The sequence below is a fragment of the Physeter macrocephalus genome, chromosome 11 (genome assembly GCF_002837175.3).
Source record: "Physeter macrocephalus isolate SW-GA chromosome 11, ASM283717v5, whole genome shotgun sequence".
Taxonomy (NCBI): domain Eukaryota; kingdom Metazoa; phylum Chordata; class Mammalia; order Artiodactyla; family Physeteridae; genus Physeter; species Physeter macrocephalus.
The window spans coordinates 43,633,730-43,659,373 of NC_041224.1; the positions used below are offsets into that span (position 1 = coordinate 43,633,730).

The window sequence follows — 25,644 nt, forward strand, 5'->3', positions numbered from 1 at the left end:
TGAGATGCATTTGGCCCTAGCAAGAGTCTTGCCTGTCTGCCATGGTTGGAGGAGGGCTCAGAGAACAGGGTAGACAATTCTCCCAGGGCTAAGTGGGAGTGGAGACAGGGGTGGAGATGGGCTGCCAAGACTCCAATAAGGAGTGACTGCTGAATTAACTCACTCATTCATCCGTGCACCCATTCACACCTGTGTGCATTCACTCGGCAAATATGTATTGAGCAACTACTATGTGCCGGGCACCGTACCTAGTGTCAGTGAGTGGAAACAGCCAAGGACCTGCTCTCATGGGGCCTGCCGTTGGTGGGGGAGACAGGCAACACTCCAGTCATCACCACACAGATCAAATGGAAAATTGTGCTGAGTTATAGGGCTTTGAAGAAGAGGTTTGTGGTTCTAAGGGGCCTGACCTAGTCACGGAGGTCAAGGTGTCTTCTCTGAGAAAGACTTGAAGGATAAATAGGAAGTAACCAGGGCAAGAAGGGGGAGAAGATGATCCAAGCAGAGGGAACTGCACATGCAAAGGTCCTGTGGTGGAGGGTCTGGGTGAAGGCCAGAGTGGCTGGAGTTCTGCAACAGAGGGGAGTGTGGTGAGAATGAGGTTGGGAAGTGGGCCAGCTGATAGCACTTGAGCTTGTGGGTGTCTTTAGAAGATTTGGTCTGAATTCCAAGAGCAAAGGGAAGCTTTTAAGCAGTGGTGCAAAATGATCCAATTTGTGCAGCCAACTAGTTTGAGGGGGGCCCAAGTGGAAATGAGGAGTCATGAGGGTCCAGCAGTGCCCACATAAACAGTGACAGTGGCTTTGACCAAGGACATGGTGAGATTGGGGGGCAGGGTGAGTTGGATGTTGGGGTGAGGGTCATGCTTGTTTAGGTCTGAGGAACTGGGCTGGCAGATGGGAAGGGTGACGATGAACATCATATTCCTGTAAGAACATATTATATCGAGCATGATAAGTAATATCTTCCTTTCTACCAAGGATAGAATGGTTGACCTCTGAGTAAGAAAGAAGGGAAGGATTTTCAGGTTCTACTATATGGTATTTAATATGTTTTCTCATTAAATCTGTTCAACAAATCTGAGAAGTAAATACTATTATTTATGTATGAGGAAAGGGATCTCAGAAAGGTAAAATTACCTGCCCAAGGTCATGGCTCGGAAGAGGTTAAGCCTCCACCAGCCTCCTCTCTTAAAAAAAAAAAAAAACAAAAAAAATTATTTTCATTCTTCTCAGTGAGCTTATAATTGAGGAAAAAGTTTTTGGCAGAAGGGAAAGGGAGGGGAACCTGGAAGAACTCCCTGCTCTGAAAGAATGCAAGGGAGGCTGGGGCCATGTCACTGAGGAGCCCTGGGCATCCATCCATCCACAGGGGTGAACCAATGTGTTCTCGACCCGAGCCAGAAACCAACTCTCCCTTTCTCTTCATCTCCCACCTCCCTGCTCCTGGGAAGTCCTTCTAACCTCCTGGACCTAACCTCGATCCTCCTGTTCCTGTGCCCATTGTCTCAGCTTGCAGGCAGATCCAAGCCACTTGGACGCTCCTTCTCCCCGCTGGGCACGAAGCCTGACGCCTGCCCTTCAGCCCTCGGTGGGCTCCCAGGAAGCCTGCAGCCTGTAACCGGACAGTTTGCTCCCAGCAGGTACCCCTCTCTCTTAAAAAAAAAAAAAAAAAAAAAAAAAGCAAAACAACTTATTTCATTCTTCTCAGTGAGCTTATAATTGAGGAAAAAGTTTTTGGCAGAAGGGAAAGGGAGGGGAACCTGGAAGAACTCCCTGCTCTGAAAGAATGCAAGGGAGGCTGGGGCCATGTCACTGAGGAGCCCTGGGCATCCATCCATCCACAGGGGTGAACCAATGTGTTCTCGACCCGAGCCAGAAACCAACTCTCCCTTTCTCTTCATCTCCCACCTCCCTGCTCCTGGGAAGTCCTTCTAACCTCCTGGACCTAACCTCGATCCTCCTGTTCCTGTGCCCATTGTCTCAGCTTGCAGGCAGATCCAAGCCACTTGGACGCTCCTTCTCCCCGCTGGGCACGAAGCCTGACGCCTGCCCTTCAGCCCTCGGTGGGCTCCCAGGAAGCCTGCAGCCTGTAACCGGACAGTTTGCTCCCAGCAGGTACCCCTGAGCTGCACTCCGCACACTGTTCCTGGATCTCCTCTCTGAAACCTGGGCAGAGTGTGTTCCCACCCAGTCCGGTGACCTTTGCCTGTCTGAACCCTGGTTAATTTTTGCCCAGTCTGCAGGCTGTGGGGCTCTTCCTCTTCAGGGATATAAGCCTGGACCGAGGCTGCCCTGTTCTCCACCTGTCCTGAGCCTCCCCAAGCTCCCTCTGCACCCTCACCATGGCCAAAGGATTCTACATATCCAAGGCCCTGGGCATCCTGGGCATCCTCCTGGGCATGGCGGCCATAGCCACCATCATCGCTCTGTCTGTGGTGTATGCCCAGGAGAAGAACAAGAATGCCGAGTGCGCCACCGTGGCCCTTACGAGCCCCGCGACCACCCTGACCACCACCATCACCGCGGCCACCACCACCACCGCGACCACCACCACCATCACCGCGGCCACCACCACCACCGCGACCACCACCAACATCACCGCGGCCACCACCATCACCGCGGCCACCACCTTGGACCAGAGCAAGCCATGGAACCGATACCGCCTACCCATGACACTGTTGCCCGACTCCTACAAGGTGACACTGAAGCCCTACCTCACTCCCAATGAGAATGGCCTGTATATCTTCAAGGGCACAAGCATCGTCCGCTTCATCTGCAAGAACTCCACTGACGTCATCATCATCCATAGCAAGAAGCTCAACTACACCACAACCCAGGGGCACATGGTGGCCCTGCGGGGCGTAGGGGCCTTCCAGGTCCCCGACATCGACAGGACTGAGCTGGTAGAGCCCACGGAGTATCTGGTGGTGCACCTCAAGGGCTTTCTGGAGGCAGGCAGAATGTACGAGATGGAGAGTGAATTTCAGGGGGAGCTGGCCGACGACCTGGCAGGCTTCTACCGCAGCGAGTACATGGAAGGCAACGTCAAAAAGTAAGTCAGAGCCGGGTCTGCTGGATGGGGGCAGATCCTAGGTGCTGAGGCAGAGCTGGACCCTGGGAGCCAAGGAAGGGCTTGGGTTTGGGGCCTTTGAACCTTCGGGAGTCCTTGTGGCCCATCACTCTGTCTGCAGCTCCAGTAGAGCAGCTACCAAGACAATCAACCCTTTCCCGGAGGGCTCCCCTGTACTTTATTAGGGAGTAGGGATGAGAGATGAAAGTGCCCCTTGGATAGACAGGAAAACAGGCTCTGAGGAAAGAAATTTGCCAAGGTTTCCCAGCCAATACAGGGATGGAGCCTGCCAGGACTTTGACCCTGAGTCCAGAAGGAGCTCTGCTCTCCCATGTCAGCTGGCCTGTCGGCCTGGAGGCGGCCTGGGGGAGGTGGGGATGGCAGGGATTAGGCCAGGCAGCATCTGTGCACCCCGTCCCTGCACACCCAGCAACGCCCTACAGCCCCAGCCCCACGCACCCACACGGGCACAGGCATTAAGCTGGCACACCCTCTAACCCCCGCTTCGGGCAGGGTGCTGGCCACGACACAGATGCAGTCTACAGATGCCCGGAAATCCTTCCCGTGCTTTGACGAGCCGGCCATGAAGGCCACATTTAACATCACCCTCATCTACCCCAAGGGACTCACGGCCCTGTCCAACATGCCGCCCAAAGGTGAGCAGGTCTGGCTGGGGCCACACATCCTCGGAAAGCAGACCCCCAGGGCTGGGGCACAGGGCAGGGAGAGGGCGCAACCCCACATGCCTGCGTGCTCCCTGCCCAGGTCCCAGTGTCCTGCTTGAAGAAGACCCCAACTGGAGCGTCACTGAGTTCGAAACCACGCCTGTAATGTCCACATACCTTCTGGCCTACATCGTGAGCGAGTTCACGAGCGTGGAGGCAAAGGCACCCAACAACGTCCAGGTATGGAGCTGAGGCCACCAATCCTTCCTCGGGATTGGTCCTGGCCTGGGAGATATTCCTATTTATCCTCATCCTTGTCCCAGCCCCTGAGTTGCTAGGCAGTGTTTGAATCCCAGTTCTGAGTGATCTTGGGCAAGTGCCTTAGGTTCTCTAACCCTCCGTCTCTGCATCTGAAAAGTGGGACCCTCCTCATGAAAGGAGTTCCCGACTCCTGGGTGCCAGACAGATGGTGGCTATGGCTATTGTTATTCCCCAAAGGCCCCTGCCTGTGACTCAAGGCTCTGAAGAGACACCCCCGCCCTCTCCTCCGATGACCAAGCCTTCCAGTTTAACCTAGTTGGTCCCCCAGCCTTCCAGGCTTTGGGGCTCAGCCCACCTGCACCAGGACCCAAGAAGGGCCCCTGACCTACCTCTGTCTTCTTTGCAGGTCCGGATCTGGGCTCGGCCTAATGCAACTGCAGAGGGCCATGGCATTTATGCCCTGAACGTGACAGGTCCCATCCTAAACTTCTTTGCCAGTCATTTTGAGACACTCTACCCACTCCCAAAATCTGGTGAGTGAGGTGTCTCGCATTGGGGGGAATTGGATGGGTCTCCCCCCATAGCCCGAGGCCATCCCACCAACAGCCTGGACTCCCCAGACCAGGTTGCCTTGCCCGACTTCAACGCCGGTGCCATGGAGAACTGGGGGCTGGTGACCTACCGGGAGAACTCGCTGCTGTTTGACCCACAGGCCTCCTCCAGCAGCAACAAAGAGCGGGTTGTCACTGTGATTGCTCACGAGCTGGCCCACCAGGTAGCCCCCCAATCATGGGGAGTGCAGACAAAGAACGAGGGGGGCTCTGGGAGAAGATGGCACAACTTGTGGCTCCGTCCTTGGCAGCTGAGAAGGGAAGAGTTCCACCTAGCAGGGTGTCAGGGAGGAGTCATGATGATGTTGGTGAAGCCTCGAGCTCAAGACTGGCACACTGGGAGCACTCGGTGAAGGGTAGCTCTGGGTACCGTTAGTGACTGCAAGGCCCGAGTGGCTTGCTGGGCTGACCTCCCCTCCCCCACAGTGGTTTGGGAACTTGGTGACCCTGGCCTGGTGGAATGATCTTTGGCTGAACGAGGGCTTTGCCTCCTACGTGGAGTACCTGGGTGCTGACTATGCCGAGCCCACCTGGAGTCTGGTGAGCCCACTGCCCAGGGACCTCTGGGGTCTGGGATGGGGGAAGACCTGGGTCACCCCCTCCCAGGCCAGTCTCCTGATGGCTGCTGGGGATTTGCAGAAAGACCTCATGGTGCCGAACGATTTGTACCCTGTGATGGCTGTGGACGCGCTGGCCTCCTCCCACCCCCTGACCACCCCTGCCGAGGAGGTCAACACACCTGCCCAGATCAGCGAGATGTTTGACTCCATCTCCTACAGCAAGGTGCTTCCCAGCCCCCGTGCTGGTCCGGAGACAGTAGTGGTCATGGGAAGGGAGGTGGGGCCTCGGCCCACAGGGGCCCACCAAAGCCGGGGGCTCCGGGAGCACCTGTCCCAGCCCGATGGGGACACAGGGTCTCCTGCTGGCTCGGCACAGCCTTCTGAGTCCCCTCTCCTCCACCAGGGAGCCTCGGTCATCAGGATGCTTTCTGAGTTCCTGACTGAGGACCTGTTCAGGAAGGGCCTGGCGGTGAGTACCCTTGGCCAGCCATAGGGTGGGAGGTGTTTCCTCCAAGCCCCGGCCAACCACAGAGGCTGAATGGTAGAGCCTGGGGCAGCAGCTTTACCCTCACCATGCCCTGTCTTTCCACAGTCCTACTTGCATGCCTTTGCCTACCAGAACACCACCTACCTGGACCTGTGGGAACACCTGCAGATGGTCAGTAAAAACAAGCCCCCCTGAAGCCATTCTGTGGGGGTCCTGAGATGCTGAAAGTCCCTGGGGGCAGCACACGTGTAAGAGAATGTGCCCAGCTCCACTGCTTACCCTCCCAGGCAGGCCATCTGGAGGCTTGGTTGCTCATCTGTAAAATGGGCACAATGATGGCTCCCTGAAGGAGGTGTTATGAGAGCCTGGGTCACGAGCCCTGGCAGGCAGCACCCCCTCACGCTACAGTGAGCTCTGTGAGGGCAGCTGAGGAGTGCCATCATCTGAGTAGCGAGGAAACGGACTCTTGTGGTTCCCAAGCCCAAGCCTTCTTCTCCCTGGAACTTTGGAGCCAGTCATTCACCTACTCAGCATTCCTGGCTGCCCTGCGCCCCGGCTGGCCCCTCCCAGACATGACTTTGCACACACCAGCACCCTCGGCGCGCTCTCTGACCCTCCTATCCAGCCTTACCTTGCATTCCCGTCTATTCAGACCCTGAGTGTCCCCTGACTTTGGCAAACCCTCTGACCACTCCCACCCTCCTGCCTGCCCCTCCCCGCCTCTCCTGAGACTCTCCCCATCATCCCCCATCATGTCCTCTCCTTCACGGCGGCCCCCACCCCTTCTCTGTGGCCCTGGTCAGCCCTACCGACCCCTCCATATGCCTGTGCTCCATGACCAGCCTGACCAGGGAGGGGAGGCCCAGGGCCTTGTCACAGAGTCACAGCTGGGCTCCAGGGCCCTCCTGGCCAGTCTCCAGCCCGACATCCATCTTCCACGAGGCCGGTCCACCTTCCACACCTCCTACAGCGTCAATCCCTCCCCTCCGCTTCCACTGTCTTCCCTGCCCAGCCGCAGTTTCCAGCACCTTCCTTTCTTCCGAAGCCAAGCCCTCCTCCACACCAGCACCCCTCCAGCCCCACCTGCCCCTCCCTCTTTCCCTGAGCCCCTTCTCCCTGCAGCCCCCCTAGAGATGCCCTCCCCCTCAGCTTGCACCTTCCGACAGGGTCTTCTGCCCTCTGTTTAGGCTGTTCTTAGTTTTTTATTTTCTCAGTTATTAACAGATGTGGTTGGTTTTTTGTTATTATTGTGAAAGCAATGCACACACATGGAAAAAGATGAAAAAAGATTTAAGACAATAACAACCACCCTAAGCCCATCCCCAGACCCTCATCCAGGTGCGTTTCCTTCACATCGCCACGACCCTCTCCTTCGCGCTGCCTGTGACATGGGGACCCTGGTTTTCCTTCCTTTCTGTCTCCTCTCCCTGCCCGTCCTCCCGAGTTTGTTCAGGCTGAGCCATGGGCATCCTGGGTGTCCCTCCCTGACACACACCCACCTGAGGTTGGATCACAGAATGGGAGGCCACATGGATTTGCTTAATCAAAGTGGAATGAACCGGAGGCTGGGAAGCTCTTGGCTCGTCCAGCACTGGGCAGCCGAGGAGACAGAGAGCCGGGCTGGGACCCCAGCTCCTGCCTCCCAGTCCAGTGCTCCTCCACTGCCTCCCAGCAAAGTGGTACCACTAAGGGGAGGCCAAGGGTGCAAGGGGAGAGTGGGTGGGTGGGAGAATGGCAGTCGCTGATGGCCGCACCATATTCCTCTGCCCAAGGCTGTAAACAATCAGTCGACCATCGTGCTTCCAGGCACCGTGCGTGCCATCATGGACCGCTGGACCCTGCAGATGGGCTTCCCTGTCATCACCGTGGACACCAAGACAGGGGGCATCTCCCAGAAGCACTTCCTCCTTGACCCCGAGTCCAACGTCACCCGCCCCTCGGTGTTCAAGTGAGCAGATGAGGTCACTGAGACAGGCGTCCTAGTGAGGGTTCTGAAGGGCAGTTGCTCTGGGACCCTCTGACCATAGCAGGGCCTGGCCTGCTGTGGCCCTGCCATAGTGGCTGTAGACAGTCTCCTTCCTGGGCCAGGAGGATGGGGGCGTTTAGTGCCAGAGTTGGGCAGAAACTGGAAGTCCGGGCAGGGCTGTTCTTTGCTGGCAGTGCCCAAGAGCTGCCATTTCTCACACCTGGCCTCTGGATCTCTTGTTGCAGCTACCTGTGGATTGTTCCCATCTCATCTATCAAAAATGGCACCCTGCAGGACCACTACTGGCTGCGGGGCGAAGCAAAAAGTAATCCAGCCCTGCCTTAGTGGACAGCAGCCCCATCCCATACTCCCAGCTCCTGGCCCATGTTCTGGGGTTATGGCAGGCCTCAGCCAGGGCTTCCTTCATCGTTTCATTCAACAAATGGAGCCAGCTTCTTTGGTTCTAATTTCTACGCTGTGTGACCCTGGCCAAGTTACCATCTCTCTCTGGTCTCCATTTCCCCATCTATACAATGGGGCTAGGAACAATATCTACCCCATTGAGTTGTGTGAAGGTTAAAGAAGAGGATTCCCATGAAATGTTTAAAACAGTGCCTGGCACATAGTATGAGCAGTCCTACTCTGCCAGGCACTGAGGAAACCAAGGTCAAGGCAAGTCATCCTCTGCCTAAGCCAAGGCAGCAGATGAAGGGAAGGAAGACCAGCAGTTCAAACGTTCCAGAGCTATGCTGAGTGCTTTAACAGAGGCATATGTGGCCTCTGGGGTACTGGGGCAATTGGGCAGGGAGCAGGGAATAGCTTCAACTTCATGGAGAGGTCAGGAAACAATTCCTGGAGGAGGTGAGCTGAGTCAGAGGAAGAGTAGGAGTTCGCCAGGCTAATGGCAGCAGAGAGGAGCAGTCCAGGCAGAGTCAATAGCAAGTGCAAGGCTTGAGGTAGGAGAGAACTCGGGGACTGAGTGTGGCTCGGGCAGAGGTGCACCCTTGGTGAAGCGGGTGTCTGCAGGCTGCAGGAGACAATGGCTATGTCCTCGGGCCAGGAGGAGCTGGGACAGGTGGAAAGCGGGAAAGCCATTGGGTCTGACCTGCAGGTATGGAAGGATCCCCTCTGGCTGCCAGGAGAAAGGGTGGAGGGAGAGCCGTGAGGACGGGGCATGGAGCCCCCAGGAAGAGATGAGCAGTGCTGGGGGGCTAATTGGATGGGAGGCGCTGCCTGGGTGTGACAGCGTTGTTACAAGCGGAGAGGTGGGAGGAGGAGGGGGTGGAGGAGGAGAGGCCGCCTGGGGAGTTGAGTCTGAGTGGCCGGGGGTGTGCCGATGGAGTTGTCTCGGTGGATGCCATTGGCCCGGCCACACAGAGCCTGTGGGAGGCAGGGCAGCCACTGAGGTTCAGAGATGGCAACTGGTCTGTCTGAGGTCCCCGGCCAGAGTTGGGCCCCGGCAGCCAGCCCTACCCCTTTCTCCGCCCCTCTCCTTGGCATTGGCCCAGCGGCGTGAGGGCCGCGTGCTGCCAGGCTGCAGGGGAGGCTGCTCTGCCGAGGCCTGGGTCAGGTCAGCCTGTGGCCTTCTGAGCAGCCCTGCCCAGCTCTGGTCTCTCCCCACAGACCAGAGTGATCTGTTCAAAACCGAAGGGAAAGATTGGGTCCTGCTAAACGTCAATGTGACGGGCTATTACCAGGTGAACTACGATGAGGACAACTGGAGGAAGATTCAGAATGAGCTGCAGATAAGACCATTGGTGGGTACCTGCCACCCCACCCATCCCCTGCCCGAGGCCCAGCCCCAGGATGGGGTCGCAGACTGCAGGGCCTGCCCGCACCGCCAGCCCGAGGTCACATGCTCTGTTGCCCCTTCTAGACCATCCCTGTCATCAATCGGGCACAGGTCATCTACGACAGCTTCAACCTGGCCAGGTGAGTGCTCAGCCATGGAAGCCTGGAGACTTGGCAAGTGCGGTTCCATAGTGAGAGCCAGTGCTGCCTCCCACCGTGCTCACCGTGTGCCTGGCTCAGCACCGTGGGCTCCCTGTGCTTCTGGACACCCCTCCCTTGGCCCCATGTCCCCGGAGATTGTCGGTGTCACAGCGCATACTTCCCAGAGAAGGACTCTGAGATTCAGAGGTTGAGTACCCTGCCCGAGGTCACACATTAGCCCATGACAGGCAGACACAGTCCTGTCCAATTCCAAAACCACAGTGCACTCCACGGCACCAAGGTTTTCTGGAGGACTACCGATGGCCCAGGCCACCATACTCAGTGCTACGAAAGATCCGGGAAGAACAGGATAGAAGAGATGCAGCATGGATAAACAGATATTTATTGAGCAGCTGCTGTGTTCATGAGCACCAGCAAGTGCCAAGTTCTTTGACATAAGTGATGTCACCCATAGACATGGACATTTATGAACCAAATATGCACAGATGGCCTGAGGAAGTGGAGGGAGGAAAGACCAGAGAGCCAAGCAAATCAGAGAAGAGGTGGGCAGAGTAAATAGCACAGGTTTCTTGTCTTTTTGAATCTCTGATCTGTCTCTTATGGGCTGTGTGGCCTTAGGCAAGGCACTTTACCTCTCTGAGCCTCGGTTTCCTCATCTGTAAAATGGGGATAATGAGCAAGGAAATGTGACTGGCAGTGGGTAAGGGCCAGGCCTGGGCTGGCCTCGTTTGTGGCACCGCCCAGCATCCACATCCCTCACCCCTACCCCCAGCCCCACCCCTGGTGAACGCTGGAGCTGGTGCAGTTGGGCCTCTGGGACCTCGGGCTCTAGGAGGAGGCTGGGGTTCCCACAGTGAGGCTGGACTGGGTGGGGGTGCTTACCTGAGCCCCTCTGTCTGTTCCAGTGCCCGTATAGTCCCTGTCACCCTGGCGCTGAACAACACCCTCTTCCTGAACAACGAGAGAGAGTACATGCCCTGGCAGGCCGCCCTGAGCAGCCTGAGGTACTTCAAGCTCATGTTCGACCGATCCGAGGTCTACGGCCCCATGAAGGTACAGAGGGGCATGGCAGGGTTCAAGGACCAATTCCCCGGTGCCTGAAATTACACCATAAGGAAGTGAATAGAAATATTGCCTGGCATGGTGAAACACGCCAGGCCCTTGGCAGTGGTGAGAGAGCAGGAGGGATGTAGGGTGAAAGAAGCAAGGATTGAGAAGGTGAGCAGGTTGGGCACAGCAAAGAGAGGACACAGACTTCTAGCAGAGTTTGCTAGATTTGGAAATTAGCAAATCCTTCTTTCAGAAGGCAACAGAAAAAGCCACAGTACAGGAAGGGGGTGGGAGTCGGGGAGAAGGCCTTTTACCAGCTGTGTGGACTCAGCCAATCAATCCTCTTCAGACCCAGAGAACCCCTCTGTGAAAGGAGGGGGCCTGTGCCTGCCTAGCCTGCCCTAAGGGCCTGGAGGGGGATGCCGATGTTGATGTTAACAGTTCTGAAGCTTGGGGGCACGGGCAGGGAGGATCAGAGGGAAACTGCTTGCTCTGGATCCATAGCTGAACCCATAAGGATGTTCATTGAAGTGTGGTTTATAAAAGACAAGAAAACCAAAAATACTCAAATGGCCAACAGTTGGAGTTGGTTAAGTAAACTAGAATATCCATTTGATGGAATATTATGTAGTCATTAAAAATGTTTTTCACATGATTAACTAACTGTTATGGTAAATGAGGTTTTAACTCACTTTAAACTCATTAACCTACCTACACCTTGGATTCACCCCATCCTCCTAATGTAGTAAAATCACAATATTTGGTCAACTCAGTATTCAGCATTTACTTTGTGTGATTATTTAAATATCATTCTCTGCTGAGCCACATAAAGTACCATGTTTGTGTCTCCTTTTTTAAACATCTTATACAAATGTATCAGATAATACATTAGTTTTGCTTTTTCCTGGAGGCATCCCTCCTAGAGCCCTCTGTTGGCCTGCTCCCTTCTAGAACTGCTACTCAGCTCCCATGCTGGGAGGCTCGCCATTGTTGCATCTCTTGTTTCCTGAACCCATGGATTATTCCTTGAGTTTTCTCTCTATTAGGGGAGCACATCTTCCAGTTTTGGAGAAAGGGTTCATAAGAGGTGGATTTTTTCAGGTAGATTGTCTGAAATGTCTTTATTCCACCTTCACACTGCATTGAGAGTTTGCTTGGGTTTAGAAGCTTCTAGGTTGAGGGACTTCCCTGGCGGTCCAGTGGTTAGGACTCTGCGCTTCCACTGTAGGGGGAATGGGTTCAATCCCTGATCAGGGAACTAAGATCCCACATGCCTCGCAGCATGGCCAAAAAAAATTAAAAAAAAAAAAGAAGTAGTTTCTATTTTGGAAATTATTCCTCGGGAAATTTCAGGTCTTGCTCCATTGACATCAAACATCTTATGTTTCTGCTGAGAAGCCCAGGGCCTTTATTTCCAGTTCTTCGAATGTGTCCAGGTTCCCCTTCTGGAAGCTGTGGGCTCTTCTCTCCATGCTGGTGGTCCTTCATGCAGGCCTTTCTTATCCTTCTACATTTTCAACCTGGACAACTTTGCATTGTTCCTTTAAACTTTCTTCCTCTCCTTTTTTCCCCAGGTTCTCTCTGGGACCCTTGTTAATCCAATTCACTGCCCTTACATTGGTCCTCTAGTTTTCTTCTCTCCTATTTTCCAGTTTGTTGACTTTTTGTTCTGCCCTCTGGGATATGCCCTCAGTTTAGCACACCACCTCTCCTCATTTTTTCTATCATATATTTAAGTTTCCAAGTGCTATTCCTGGCTCCAGCGTCCTATGCAATATCTTCTCTGAACTCTTGGAAGATATTTATCATAGGCTTTTATGAAGTTTTCTTTTTCTTTAACTGACTTGTTTCCTCCAAGTCTCTGTTTGTTTTGATCTCCTCTTTCAAGTTGGAAGCTGAGCTGCCCCTTTGAATTTGAGAGTGAGGCAGTGGTTGAAAGCTCCACGGGGAGGTGGAGTTTGTCACCTGCAGTCTTGTTATGGGGTGACTAGGTGGCCAAGTAACTCCTCATGGGGACCCTCAAAAATTAATATCTGTGACTGTGTTCCCTTGAGACCATTCAGTCTCCAGAGAGTGATCCTCTGTCTTGTGCAGTTGAGGCTCCCTTTCTGGGATCAGGGTGGGGAAGGAAACTGGGGGTGCCTCCATTTAGGCTGTAAACTTTCACCTCTGGCCCTCTCTGCAATTCAGCAACCCTCCCACTGTGTCTGGGGACCCTAGTTCTGAGCCCCTCTGATTCAGCCTTGCTCATGGGAGAGGAAGGGGTGTTGCTTGAGGCAGGGAGGGAAGTGGGCGCTTCACGGTTTAATTAGTCCCTCTACAGACTTTGACTCCATTGCCCTTTCACAGCCCGGCCTCACTCCTGTCCCCTGCACACCCATCCCTCTAATCCTGAGCCTCGTCACAGCAAGTCTCCTTGCTTCTGTCTTCATCTCCCCCATGGCAGGTGCTCTGCTGCAGACCCCTGCCTTGGCCAAGCCTGTTCCATCTCCCACTCTCCACCTCCCAGCTCCTACACTGTGTGGATGTCTCATCCACTGTTGTTTTCTTTCCAATTCTCTTTGCTCTTGGGGGTTTATTCCTTTTACGTTTGGATGCGGATTCTGGTTGACACACATGATAATCTACTGTATTGAACCAGCGTCTGCAAAGGATTTTAATAACATGGGTGGGGCCTTACATGACAATGCCAGCTAAAAGAACAGCATGCAGAATTGTAGATATGCTGGGTAGAAAAGAGAAAGGAAGGGGCAAACTCACCAATTTGGAAGTCATGCATTCGGTAAGTTCTGGGGTGGTTAGTATTTTCTGCCTATGCTTTACAGTGTTTTCTAAATTCCCCACAATAAAGGCAGAATACTTATGATCAGGTGGTGGGGGATGGTAGGCCCTAAAGCTATATTAGGAAATGGTGATACTTAGACATAGAATGTCAGAACTGGTCGAGGAGAAAGAATCTCAGATCAGTCATCTGAGACCTGGACTAGCGCCGGCTCCTTTGACCACTATCTGGCCTTGGGTGAGGCCCTTAGCCTCTGGCCTCTTGCTTCTGTAGCCATTAGCCCTTGCTACACTTGCCCACCCACATCAGAGTCTCCGTGGGGCTCCAAGTGGGTCAGGCATGAGTCTCCTCTTTGAGGCTGTTCATGTTTTCTTTTTCCCAGAATTACCTCAGGAATCAGGTTGAACCCCTCTTCCTATATTTTGAAAATATCACCAAAAACTGGACTAAGCGCCCAGAAAGCCTGATGGACCAGTGAGTATGACCTCTCTTGGGTCTGGAGATCACAGGTGGCCCAGGCACCCTGACCTGGGAATTCCAGAGCAAGTCCCAGCAGCATCCTCCTCTGAAGTTCCCAACTCCTGGCCAGACCAGGGCCACCAGTCAGGGAGAGAACCCCCCACCCACTAGGAATAGGGAGCCCTGCCCTGAGGCTCTATGTGGCCTCTTTGTACAAAGGACCAAACTGAAATTTCAAGGTCCCCTCACCGGCATTGTTATTCAGATTCTAGGTGTTGAAGGTGGGGCTGGAGTCTGTGCCCGCCCTCCCTGGGCTGCCCAAGGCAGGAAACAAAGAGGGGGACCCAAAGGGCAGGTGGGCTGCAACCTTAGAGCCCCAGCCCTGCTGCCCGGCCTGGAGTTGTGCGTCAGCAGGGGAGTCTTTGCCAGAGTCAGAACCAGGCATGCTGACAGAGTGTCACCCCTGGGGCAGGTACAATGAGATTAATGCCATCAGCACTGCCTGCTCCAATGGGCTGCCTAAGTGTGAGGAGCTGGCCAAGAACCTTTACAACCAGTGGATGGAGAACCCTGAAAATAACCCGTGAGTGTGTCCCCTGCTTGTCTCCTGATCTTTATCTGTCCCTCAAGCTCACAGCCCTGTCCTCATCAGACCCTCGTCCTGCCCTCCCTGCTGCTGCTCTACCCCTGACACCCTGACCCCACACCAGGATCCACCCCAACCTGCGGTCCACCATCTACTGCAACGCCATCGCCCAGGGCGACCAGAAAGAGTGGGACTTCGCCTGGAGGCAGTTAAAACAAGCCCAACTGGTTAATGAAGGTGACAAACTCCGCTCAGCGCTGGCCTGCACCAACCAGGTCTGGCTCCTGAACAGGTGAGGACCAAAGCTGGATGGGGCTGGGTGAGTTCCTCTCCCTGCTGGGGACCAGGGTCCCAATGTGGGGGAGAAAGAACCAGCCAGGCGTCCACACTCCCCTCCGTGGGATCCTCGCAAACCTGCGCAGTGGAGCAGTGTGTTTCCCAGTTTTACAGATGAGGACACTGAGGCTCAAAGAAGCAAAACAACTTGCCCAAAGTCTAGAAGATTTACTAAGTGAAAAAAACAAGATTTGAATCTGGATCTGGGTCCACGTCCTGTGCCTTTAACTGCTGCAGTCTCCTAGCCTTTACCTCTCTGTCAAGGGCTGTGGTGCATCTGGACCTGAGTCCTTCTGGACATCCAGCTGGGCACCGCCCAAACCCTTGGATGAGGGCTCCTGGCTCCCACTGTGTGCCTCATATGCCATCTTCTGTACTTCAGTAAAGAAGAGCTACCCTCAATGTCAAAGACAGGAGTGGCCACCCTACCTGGTGCAGGGCTTACCCCTTCCTTCATTCATTCATCATCAGATATTTATCAAGCACTTGGTCTATGTCAGTATGATACCTGGCATAGCCAGTGACCCTGCTTAGGGGACTCAGTGTCCCATCTACAGGAGGCAGGTAGGACCAAGGAGTCTTCAACCCGCAGCATGCTGAAGGGATGTTGAGAGGTTGCAGGAGAGGTGTGTGGGGTGGAGGGCAGGGTCCTTTTACTTATTATGCAGCATGCTGTCCTCACAGGTACCTGAGTTACACCCTGAACCCAGACCTCATCCGGAAGCAGGATGCCACCTCCACCATTAACAGCATTGCCAGCAACGTCCTGGGGCAATCTCTGGCCTGGGACTTTGTCCAGAGCAACTGGAAGAAACTCTTTCAGGAGTGAGTCTGCTCAGAGCATGTTAGGGGAAGTGCACACCAAGGCTGCGTCCCCTGGGGGTGGGCTGTGTGCACCAGACCCTGCAGGGTCGGGAGTGGAGGGTAGACACTGCATCGGAGTGGTCCAAAAAGAACCCAGCTTGAGGTCGGGAAGGGACAGGAATTGAAAGATGTGGCAGCAGGGCACAGCCGTCCCTTTTCCCACTTGGGGGAAAGAAAGTCTGGCTGGTGGGAGTGTTCTCTGAAGAGATGGGAGCAAGGACACTGCAATCAAACCTGTGTTCAAGTCCCTAGTGGTGTCTCCTTGGACATGTCATTTCATTGCATCTACGAGATGGGGACAGTCACAGGGTCCTGTGTTGCCTGCCAGTCACTGAATGTTGGTTCCTGGCCCCCCTCACGGTTCCTCTCTCTCCCTGCCCTGCAGTTATGGCGGTGGTTCCTTCTCCTTCTCCAACCTCATCCAGGCTGTGACCCGAAGATTCTCCACTGAGTTCGAGCTGCAGCAGGTAAGAAGCCCCGGACCTTGGGGCGGCACCCAGAGGCCCATCCCCAGTCTCAAGGGACAGCCACCACTCAGCTCCCACCGCATGTGTTCACAAGGCAGCAGGACTCCATGTGGTCAGGTCTTCCTCATGTACAGGGGAAGCTGGGTATCCAGACTTTCTAAATGTCACAATTCAATCACAGATATTCATCTTGGAATTTTTGTATAGCCAAAAGGTAAAGAGAATAATATAATGAACTTCCATGTACCCGTTACTCAGACTGAACAATTATTAACATTTGCCGACATTTTTTTGGGGCGGACAGTTTTCAAGCTAATCACTGATATTATATAATTTCACCTATAAACACTTTAGTCATATCTAAAATAAAGGAATTTTAAAAACATAATCTATCATTAGCAAATACAAGAAAATTAACAATGCCTTACTATCATCTTATACCCAGGCCATTTTCAAATTGTGTCTTTTTTTTTTTTTTTGGCCATGCCACAGCCTTTTGTGGGATCTTAGTTCCCTGACCAGAGATTGAACCTGTGCCCCCTGCATTGGGAGCGCAGAGTCTTAACCACTGGACCACCAGGGAAGTCCCCTAAGTTCACGTTTTTGAGTGAACCTCTGTGTTTACTTCTCTTGGGTGTACACCTAGGAGTGGAATTGCTAGGTCATTTGGTAACTGTGTTTAACTTTTTGAGAAACTGCCAAAATGTTTTCCAAAGCAACTGCACCAATTTACATTCCCACCAGCAATGTACGAAGGTTCCAATTTCTTTATGTTTTGGAGAAAATTGTTATTTTCCTTTTTAAAAAAATTATAGCCATCCTACTGGGTGCAAAGTGGTATCTCATTGTGGTTATGAGTTGCATTTCTCTGTTGACTAATGATGTTGAGCATCTTTTCATGTGCTTCTTGGCCATTTGTATATCTTCTTTGGAGAAATGTCTATTCAAATCCTTCACTCATATTTTTTTAAAAATAAATTTATTTATTTATTTTTGGCTGCGTTGGGTCTTAATTGCTGCGCGCGGACTTTCTCTAGTTGCGGCGAGTGGGGGCTGCTCTTCGTTGCGGTGCACTCCTGCATTGGCAGGCGGATTCTTAACCACTGTACCACCAGGGAAGCCCCCTTCACTCAGTTTTTAATTGGTATATTTGTCTTTTTATTGTTGAGTTACAAGAGTTCTTTATATATTCTGGATACTAGGCTGTTATTAGACAAATGATTTGCAAATATTTTCTCCCATTTTGTGGATTGTCTTTTCAGTTTCTTGATAGTGTCTTTGATACACAAAGTTTTCAATTTTAAAAAAAATATTTATTTATTTATTTATGGCTGCATTGGGTCTTCATTGCTGCGCGTGGGCTTTCTCTAGTTGCGGCGAGCTGGGGCTACTCTTCGTTGTGGTGCGTGGGCTTCTCGCTGCGGTGGCTTCTCTTGTTGTGGAGCATGGACTCTAGGCATGAGGGCTTCAGTGGTTGTGGCACGTGGGCTCAGTAGTTGCGGCTCGCAGTCTCTAGTGCGCAAGCTCAGTAGTCGTGGCGCAGGGGCTTAGTTGCTCCGCGGCATGTGGGATCTTCCCGATCCAGGGATCAAACCCATGTCCCCTGCATTGTCAGGCGGATTCTTTACCACTGAGCCACCAGGAAGTCCAAAAGTTTTTTATTTTGATGAAGTCAGTCTAACTTTCTATTTTTCTTTTGTTGCTTGTGCTTTATGTGTCATATATAAGAAACAATTACCTAATCCAAGGTCACAAAGATTTACACCTATGCTTTTTACTAAGATTCTTATCATTTTAGCTCTTACATTTAGGAGTGATCAATTTTGACTTAATTTTTGTACATGGTGTAAGGCAGAGGTCCAATTTCATCCCTTTGCATGTGGCTATCCAGTTGTCCCAGTACCATTTATTAAAAGGACTATTCTTTTTTTTGTAATATCATTAATTTATTAAAAAATTTTATTGGAGTATAGTTGATTTACAGTGTTGTGTCAGTTTCAGGTGTACAGAAAAGTGATTCAGTTATACATATACATATATTCATTCTTTTTCAGATTCTTTTCTCATATAGTTTATCACAGAATATTGAGTAACGCTCCCTGTGCTATACAGTAGGTCCTTGCTGGTTATCTATCTTATATATAGTGGTGTGTGTATATTAATCCCAAGGTCCTGATTTATCCCTCCCGGCCCTCATGTTTCCCCTTTGGTAACCATAAGTTTGTTTTTGATATCTGTAAGTCTGTTTCTGTTTTGTAAATAAGTTCATTTGTATCATTTAAAAAAATAGATTCCACATATAAATGATATCATATGATATTTGTCTTTCTCTGTCTTATTTCATTTAGTATGATAATCTCTAGGTCCATCCATGTTGCTGCAAATGGCATTATTTCATTCTTTTTTATGGCTGAGTAATATTCCATTGTAGATATGTACCACATCTTCTTTATCCATTCCTCTGTTGATAAAAGGACTATTCTTTCACCCATTGAATGATCTTGGCACCTTTGCTGAAAATCAATTGACTGTAAATTTTAGGGTGTATTTCTGGACTCTCAATTCTATTTCATTGATCTGTTTGTCTTTATGCTAGTACACGTTGTCTTAATTATCATAGATTTGTAATGAGTTTTGAAATCGGGATTGTGGGCCCTCCAACTTTGTTCTTTTTCAAGATCATTTGGCTATTCTTTTTTTTTTTTTTTAATTATTCTTATACTTGTGGTTTTAAATTTTATTTTATTATTTATTTTTGGCTGTGTTGGGTCTTCGTTTCTGTGCGAGGGCTTTCTCTAGTTGCGGCGAGCGGGGGCCACTCTTCATCGCAGTGCGCGGGCCTCTCACTATCGCGGCCTCTCTTGTTGCGGAGCACAGGCTCCAGACGCGCAGGCTCAGTAGCTGTGGCTCATGGGCCCAGTTGCTCCGCGGCATGTGGGATCTTCCCAGACCAGGGCTTGAACCCGTGTCCCCTGCATTGGCAGGCAGATTCTCAACCACTGCACCACCAGGGAAGCCCCCATTTGGCTATTCTGAAGCTTTGCATTTCTTTATGAATTTTAGGATCAGCTTGCCAATTTCTGCAAAAAAAATACAGTTGGAATTTCGATAGGGATTGTATTGAATCTGAGATCAATTTGGGGTGTATTTCCATGTTAGTAATATTAAATCTACCAATCCATTAACACAGATTTATTTGTCATTTTTTTTCCTTTTATTTAGGTCTTCTTAATTTTTCTCAACAATATTTTATAGTTTTCAGCATACTGGTCTTGCACTTCTTTTGTCAAATTTATTCCTAAGTATTTTATTCTTTTTGCTGCTATTGTAAATGGAACTGTTTTCTTAATTTCATTTCCAGATTTTTCACAGCTAGTGTATAGAAATACAATTGATCTTTGTATATTGCTCTTATATCCTGCAACCTTGTTGAACTCATAAGTTTTAATAGTTGTGCTTTTTTATTTTTCGATTCCTCGGGATTTTCTGTATACAAAATCGTGTCATCTGCAAATAGAGATAGTTTACTTCTTCCTTTCTGGATGCTTTTAATTTCATTTTCTTGCCTAATTGCCCTCGCTACAACCTCCAGTATTAATACATCTTTTAATCTGTAGCATCTCTTTAAAAAAAAAAAACAAAAAAAAACACATTTATTTGCTCAAGCAACTGGGCCATTTGTACTATAGAAATGGCCACATTTTGAATTTGGCTGGTTGCTTCCTTGTGGTGTCTGTTTAATTTGTCCCTCTCTCCTCCCTTGATTGGATTGAGATTGTAATTCATTTAAAAACTGAGAATCAACTCAATAAGAACCTCACAATGAAGGTCAAATACATGTAGGAGCCAGGCTGAACCTTGGGGCAGTCATTTAAAAAAAAAATAAATTTATTTATTTATTTATTTTTGGCTGTGTTGGGTCTTTGTTGCTGCATGCAGGCTTTCTCTAGTTGCAGCAAGCAGGGGCTACTCTTAGTTGTGGTGCGCGGGCTTCTCACTGCAGTGGCTTCTCTTGTTGCAGAGCGTGGGCTCTCGGCGTGCGGGCTTGCTTCAGTAGTTGCGGCTCACGGGCTCTAGAGAGGAGGCTCAGTAGTTGTGGCGCATGGGCTTAGTTACTCCGAGGCATGTGGGATCTTCCTGGACAAGGGCTTGAACCCGCATCCCTTGCATTGGGAGGCAGATTCTTAACCACTGCACCATTAGGGAAGCCCAGGGCTGTCATTTTTGACCTCTGCCAGGGAGGGGGAAGGACTGGCCCTCCCTGTCCTGGAGAACAGGCTGTGGTCCCCATCCCCAGGGGCCCTAACATGGAGGGGGAAGACAGAGGACCTGGCAGCCCTCTCCTCAGGGCTGTGTTAGAGACCTAACCTGGGGCTCAGAATTATCCTTTTCCTTGCAGCTGGAGCAGTTCAAGAAGAAGAACATGGATGTAGGCTTCGGCTCAGGCACCCGGGCTCTGGAGCAAGCCCTGGAGAAGACCAAAGCCAACATCAAGTGGGTGAAGGAGAACAAGGAGGTGGTGTTAAACTGGTTCACAGAGCACAGCTAAATAGTCCCTGGTCCTTACAGTCACCTGGCCCCCATGTGAGATGCCCACGTGTGTCTATCCAAGTGGCTCACGGTAGGGCCCCCATTCCTGAAGCCTGAGGCACCCGTGTCCTCCCCTTAGGAACAGAGTCTCTGGCCCATGTTCTCTCCACTCTGCCCAGGGGGCCAATCCAGTTTCTGATGGCCAGACTGTCCAAGTGCCTCCCAGCCCCTGCCCCTCATGCCAACCCCACCCCAGGCCTGGCATGGCTCCTGTCACCCAGGGCCCTGGGGCTGATCTCAGGGAAGTCCAGCTCCAGGGCCAGATGAGCAGAGGCCCTCGATGGATGATGGACTGCCTTGGGGGGCTGCCCTGTGCCCTCTCTCACCCTCCCATAAAGACCGTGAACCTGAGGAGTCAACAGAGCACCAGATCTGTATATTTTTTTCTAAGATAAAATGTAAATAAAGGATTTCTAGATGAGCTTACAGACTCATTACTAAACTAGAGCAGGAGTGGGTCTGCACAACAGCTAGAGAACCTGGGGTGCATGGGGGCCTTGCGCCCCCAGGAAGCATAGGAGGGAAGAAGTACCCAGCTTGCCGGTCCTTCCTAGAACACCTGTGTGGCAGTGTCTGCCTGCAGTGTTCATTTCATTGGCAGGATTGAGACTCTGGGTGCTGGGGAACCACTGGAGGTGGAAGGAATGGGGACACAGTGGTCCACAAGGTGGAGTGGGGCTTGGTGCCAGACACAGAGCAGGTCCTGACAGTGGAGGGAGTGATTTTCCAGAAAGCAGGAGTTTCCATGGTTTCAGAAGCTAGGATTTGCACCTGAACTAGCGTGAGGCAAGGGAGCAGGGTGCTGGCTGGGCGCCTCTTCCTGCCCTGCAGCCAGCACACCTGGGAGAGTGAGAGAAAAGGGCTCACGGTAAGGGCAGCAAGCCCTGGGTCCAGGCCTGGTGTGACCACTCACTGGCCAAGGGCATGTCCTGCCACCTCTCCAGGATCCCCGGGTGGCATATCAGTTTGTAAAGTGGTTGTTTTCAAGAGTAGCATACAGAAAAAGGCAGGTGCTCTCCAGATCACCTGGGGCAGCCAGTGATCAGGGCCAACTGAGGAGAAGGTCTGGGACCCGCAGAACTCCACGGCCCACATCAGCCTTGGTGGAAATTTCTTGGCAAAGGAGGCCCAACTGAGCACCCAAGGCTGGTGGGAGGGAAAGAGGGAGGTAACAGATAGCCCAGGCTCCTCAGGGGTTGCCTCCAGTTGACCCCACCTGTGAGCTGCTTCAGCTAGTCTTGAAGTCCAGCCTGTTTCTTGACCCCTGGGCTTTGGTTTCCTCATCTGCACGATAAAGACGATCTATCGTAGGGTTGGTGTGTGGATCTAAGGAGATTCACATACTTAGCACACAGTCTGACACTTAAGGAGAGCAGGGTGTTACTATCTTCCTTAACATTGTCTCCTGCTCAAGGCCCCATCCATCCTTTTTCCTCCCAGCCTCTTCCTCCTTGTGAGAAGCGTGCCAGCAGGCCTGGGGCCAGGAAGGCTCCTCCACGCTCCACTGCCTTCTGCATATCAAAGGGTGGGGCGGGCCAAGGGGTGGGACCAGCCTTGGGTATGGGTCCCTCCACCAACCAGGAGGCTCCCTCCAGCCCAGCCTCTCCGGACCAGCCCTTCCTGTCGCCAGGGCCCAGCTGCCGGCGGCTGGCACTTGACCTTCGGGGGACCAGAGGGCAGGCGGCCTCCTCAGGTGGTCCCAGCTGGGGGAAGGACCAGCACCGCCATCTAGGGTCCCTGGGGGAGAGCTGGCCTCCAGGTAGGAGAGTCAGCAGGGACCCTAGTCTCCGTGCCTGGCACTGGGCTAAGTGTTTATGCGCATTATCTCATTTGGTTTTCAACAGTCCCAGGAGATAAGGACTGTCTTCATCTCAGTTTTGCAGATAAGGAAACCGAGGCACAGGGAGGTTAAGACCCCGCCTCTAATGCCCGTGCAGGAGTGGAAGCTGGCCCTGCGTTGGGGGCTGCGGGTAGTTAGGCACTCCACAGTGCAGGCATTGCAGCGAGGACATGCAGAGCCAGAGACCTACTTGCAGAACCTGTAGCTCAAGGTCGGATGCAGAACAGGAGCTGCCTAGAACTACGACTGCTCATTCCCTATCCAGCGCTCCATCTACAGGTGGGTTGACTTCTCACGGCCAGTGGGGGGCCCTGAGGACCAGCCAGAAGCAGTGGGGGCGGGGGGGGGGCTCTCCCACCTCCCTACCCTCCAGGAGACTCCTCAGGAGGCACGTCCTCTGCACTGCAGGGTCATTGAGAAGCCCCGGGTGAGGTACTCAGTCCAGTCTCTTATGGTTGGTGACTGGGTCCCCAGGAAGGTGTAGGTGGACCAGTCGTCCCAGGCAGGGCACCAGCATCAGCCCCTCTCCCTCCTCTGCCAGGCACTTAGCACAGAGGTGCAGCCAAGAGCAGCCTGTCTGGGATGGAGCCATACATGAGGGTTAGGGGCTGCTGCTCCTGAGAGGCAGGGCTGAGCCTGCTCTCCCAGAGGGTGAGGCCAGGGGTGGGGGATTAGCCCAAGCCCCCGGCCCTGCTCCCCGCCCAACACCAGCAGCATCTAGGAAGTGTCCCAGGCAACTCCAGCTGGGGTGATAGCACCCTTTTGCCTCTGCCTTTGCATCTCCCAGAGGAGCTGGGAGAAGGCTGCCAAATTCCAGAAGATGCTCAGCTCTGGCTGGCCCTTGCCGTGGCCATCAGTGACTGGACCAAGGACTGAGCCCAGATAGGTGGGAGCCAAAGGAAGGAGATGGGCAGCTGTTCAGTTCCGCTTTAGGTGCAGGTGCCATGAAACTGTGGAGCCAAGTCCTTGCATCTTCTTCAGAAGGAGAGAGCACTGGACAGGGAGTCAGGGGCTTGATGTTCCAACCTAGCTGGAGGGCTACAGAAAGTTGCTCCCCTCCCTGGGCCAGTTTCCTCAGGTGTAAAACGAAGGAGCAAAAAATAGCCATTGCTCCCAAACCTGGTTGGGCCGCGGCTCCAGGTTCCCAGGTCCCGGCCCGATGCACTGAATCGCACTCTCAGGGTGGGACCCTGGAACCAGGGGGCTCAACATGCAGTCAGGTGCGGGAACCACCGGACTGGATCATCTCTAAGGTTGTGTGATTCTATTCAGCTATTATGTATTGAGCAATTACTACGTGCCAAGCCTAAGAACCCTGAGAGGTAGGGTCTATTATTGTTGCCACTGCACAGCTGAGGAGACTGAGAGTCAGGGAGGTTTTGTTCGTTTTTTGTTTTTTTAATTTTTTGGCCGCGCTGTGCGGCATATGGGATTTTAGTTCCCCAACCAGTGATTGAACCTGCACTCCCTGCATTGGAAGCTTGGAGTCTTAACCACTGGACCGCCAGGAAAGTCCCCAGGGAGGTTTGAAGCTTGCCCACAGTTACACAGAGAGTAAGAGCTGAATGAATGTGCAACCAGGGCAGCTGTGCCCTGTATCTGTCTCCCTGCTGCATGTAACCGTGTGTGAGCTTTTACCATCCTCCGCTGTGGCAGGCAGCCCCTACAGAAGGTCCTGGGGTAGGAACAAGAACCCGCTTCTAAAAGGTTGGGGGAAGAAGGCACTGCAGTGGTCACCTAATCCAGCTCCTCTTTAAGAGATGGGGAAACTGAGGCACAGAGATGGAGTGACTTGCCTGGCGTCAAAGGGCATGTCAGCAGGCAGTGGGTCAGATGGGAGGCCCTGTATGTGGCAGCTCACGCTCTGGTCTTCCTCCTGCCTCTGTTCTCACCCTGCACCGTTAACAGTGGCCCCCTGCCAGGCTCCATTTCTACAAAGGCAGCCCAAAAGACCAAGAGTGGCTCTGACCAGCCCACCCCCTACCCCCCACCTTCACTGCCCCCTCCACCCAGGACACAGAGGCCAGATGCCTCCCCCTGCCGCCATGTGGGGCTCCCCACAACCCCGCCTCCCAGCTCCTTTTCCAACTCAATTTGTCACTTTTCCCCATCAGTCCTGGACTTCAACCACCTGTTTCAACTTGGCTCATGCTGTTTCTTCTGCCTACTCCTCTTGGCAAACTCCACACATCCTTCAATACTCAGTTCCAACATCCTGCAACTCTCCCCTCTCCGAGTCAGAAACAAAATGAAGTCACCACCACTGCGGCTCCCAAGCCTACAGCAGCCTTTGCTAATGGATCATGGTGCCCTTTCCCCAAGATCCTGGAGGTGCCTCTTAGTCTTGCTCAAGGCCACATAAATCAATGCAGCAGGACTAATGGATCAGGTAACTCAAAAATGCAACAGCACTGTCAACCCCATCTCCCACCAGGCTGGCATATCCTCTCTGGTCCCAAAGTACCTTGTATAAACCCCCATCTTGACCTGGGCTCTGATCATTTCCTTCCCTGTAATTTACCCCATCAGTCAGGGCATGTTTTCTCCGGCACCTAGTACTGGGTATTGTGAGCTGAACTGTGTTCCCCCAAAACTCTTGGTAAAGTTCTAACCCCCAGTATCTCAGAATGTGAATGTATTTGGAGATAGAGCCTGTAAAGAGGTACTTAGGGTAAAATGACTTCATGTGGGTGGGCCCAAATCCAATATACTGGTGTCCTTGTAAGAAGAGAAGATTAAGACACAGACACAGAGACTGGACCATGGGATAACCATGCGAGGACACAGCAAGAAGGCGGCCATCTGCAAGCCAAGGAGAGAGGCCTCAGAAGAAACCAAACCTGCTGACCCCTTGGTCTTGGACTTCCAGTCTCCAGAACTGTGAGAAAATCAATTTCTGTTGTTTAAGCCACCCAATTTGTGGTATTGTCTTATGGCAGCCCTAGTAAACGAATACACTGGGCCTAGCACATGGGAGCCACTCACAAGCACCCTTTGGAAACAACTTCACATAACTGTGAAAGAGCCCTATGGGTCAGCAGGAATGCACCGAGGAGAATGCAAAAGGGCAATGGTGACGGGCTTCAGGCAAGTGA

At 52.4% G+C, this 25,644-nt stretch overlaps 1 protein-coding gene across 8 annotated transcripts; it reads left to right on the forward strand.

Annotated features, from left to right (window-relative positions):
* Positions 1 to 1,690: 1,690 nt before the first annotated feature.
* On the forward strand, positions 1,691 to 25,538 carry ANPEP (alanyl aminopeptidase, membrane). 8 transcript variants are annotated; one of them, XM_055087934.1, is made up of 22 exons: positions 1,691 to 3,054; positions 3,586 to 3,728; positions 3,838 to 3,977; positions 4,405 to 4,531; positions 4,619 to 4,773; positions 5,036 to 5,149; positions 5,249 to 5,392; positions 5,573 to 5,638; positions 5,762 to 5,827; positions 7,429 to 7,604; positions 7,868 to 7,947; positions 9,246 to 9,379; positions 9,499 to 9,554; positions 10,481 to 10,628; positions 13,790 to 13,881; positions 14,339 to 14,449; positions 14,577 to 14,744; positions 15,473 to 15,613; positions 16,038 to 16,119; positions 20,519 to 20,613; positions 24,664 to 24,938; positions 25,276 to 25,538. In XM_055087934.1, exons 1-22 carry the CDS (start codon positions 2,345 to 2,347, stop codon positions 25,431 to 25,433), a joined length of 3,381 nt encoding a protein of 1,126 aa, XP_054943909.1. In that variant the 5' UTR covers positions 1,691 to 2,344; the 3' UTR covers positions 25,434 to 25,538. The 8 variants fall into 8 exon arrangements, with proteins under 8 accessions (XP_054943909.1, XP_054943910.1, XP_028351549.1 ...); XM_055087935.1 differs by having other exon boundaries at positions 25,279 to 25,538; XM_028495748.2 differs by lacking the exon at positions 25,276 to 25,538 and having other exon boundaries at positions 24,664 to 25,236.
* The last annotated feature ends 106 nt before the right edge of the window (positions 25,539 to 25,644 follow it).

Excerpts from the sequence above, each read along its gene's own strand:
- ANPEP (XM_028495748.2), top strand. The coding sequence starts at position 2,345 with ATGGCCAAAGGATTCTACATATCCAAGGCCCTGGGCATCCTGGGCATC. Across the intron at positions 7,948-9,245 it reads GCTGCGGGGCGAAGCAAAAA|ACCAGAGTGATCTGTTCAAA; the intron begins GTAATCCAGCCC and ends CTCTCCCCACAG. Across the intron at positions 20,614-24,663 it reads AAGACCAAAGCCAACATCAA|TCCTGGACTTCAACCACCTG; the intron begins GTGGGTGAAGGA and ends TTTCCCCATCAG.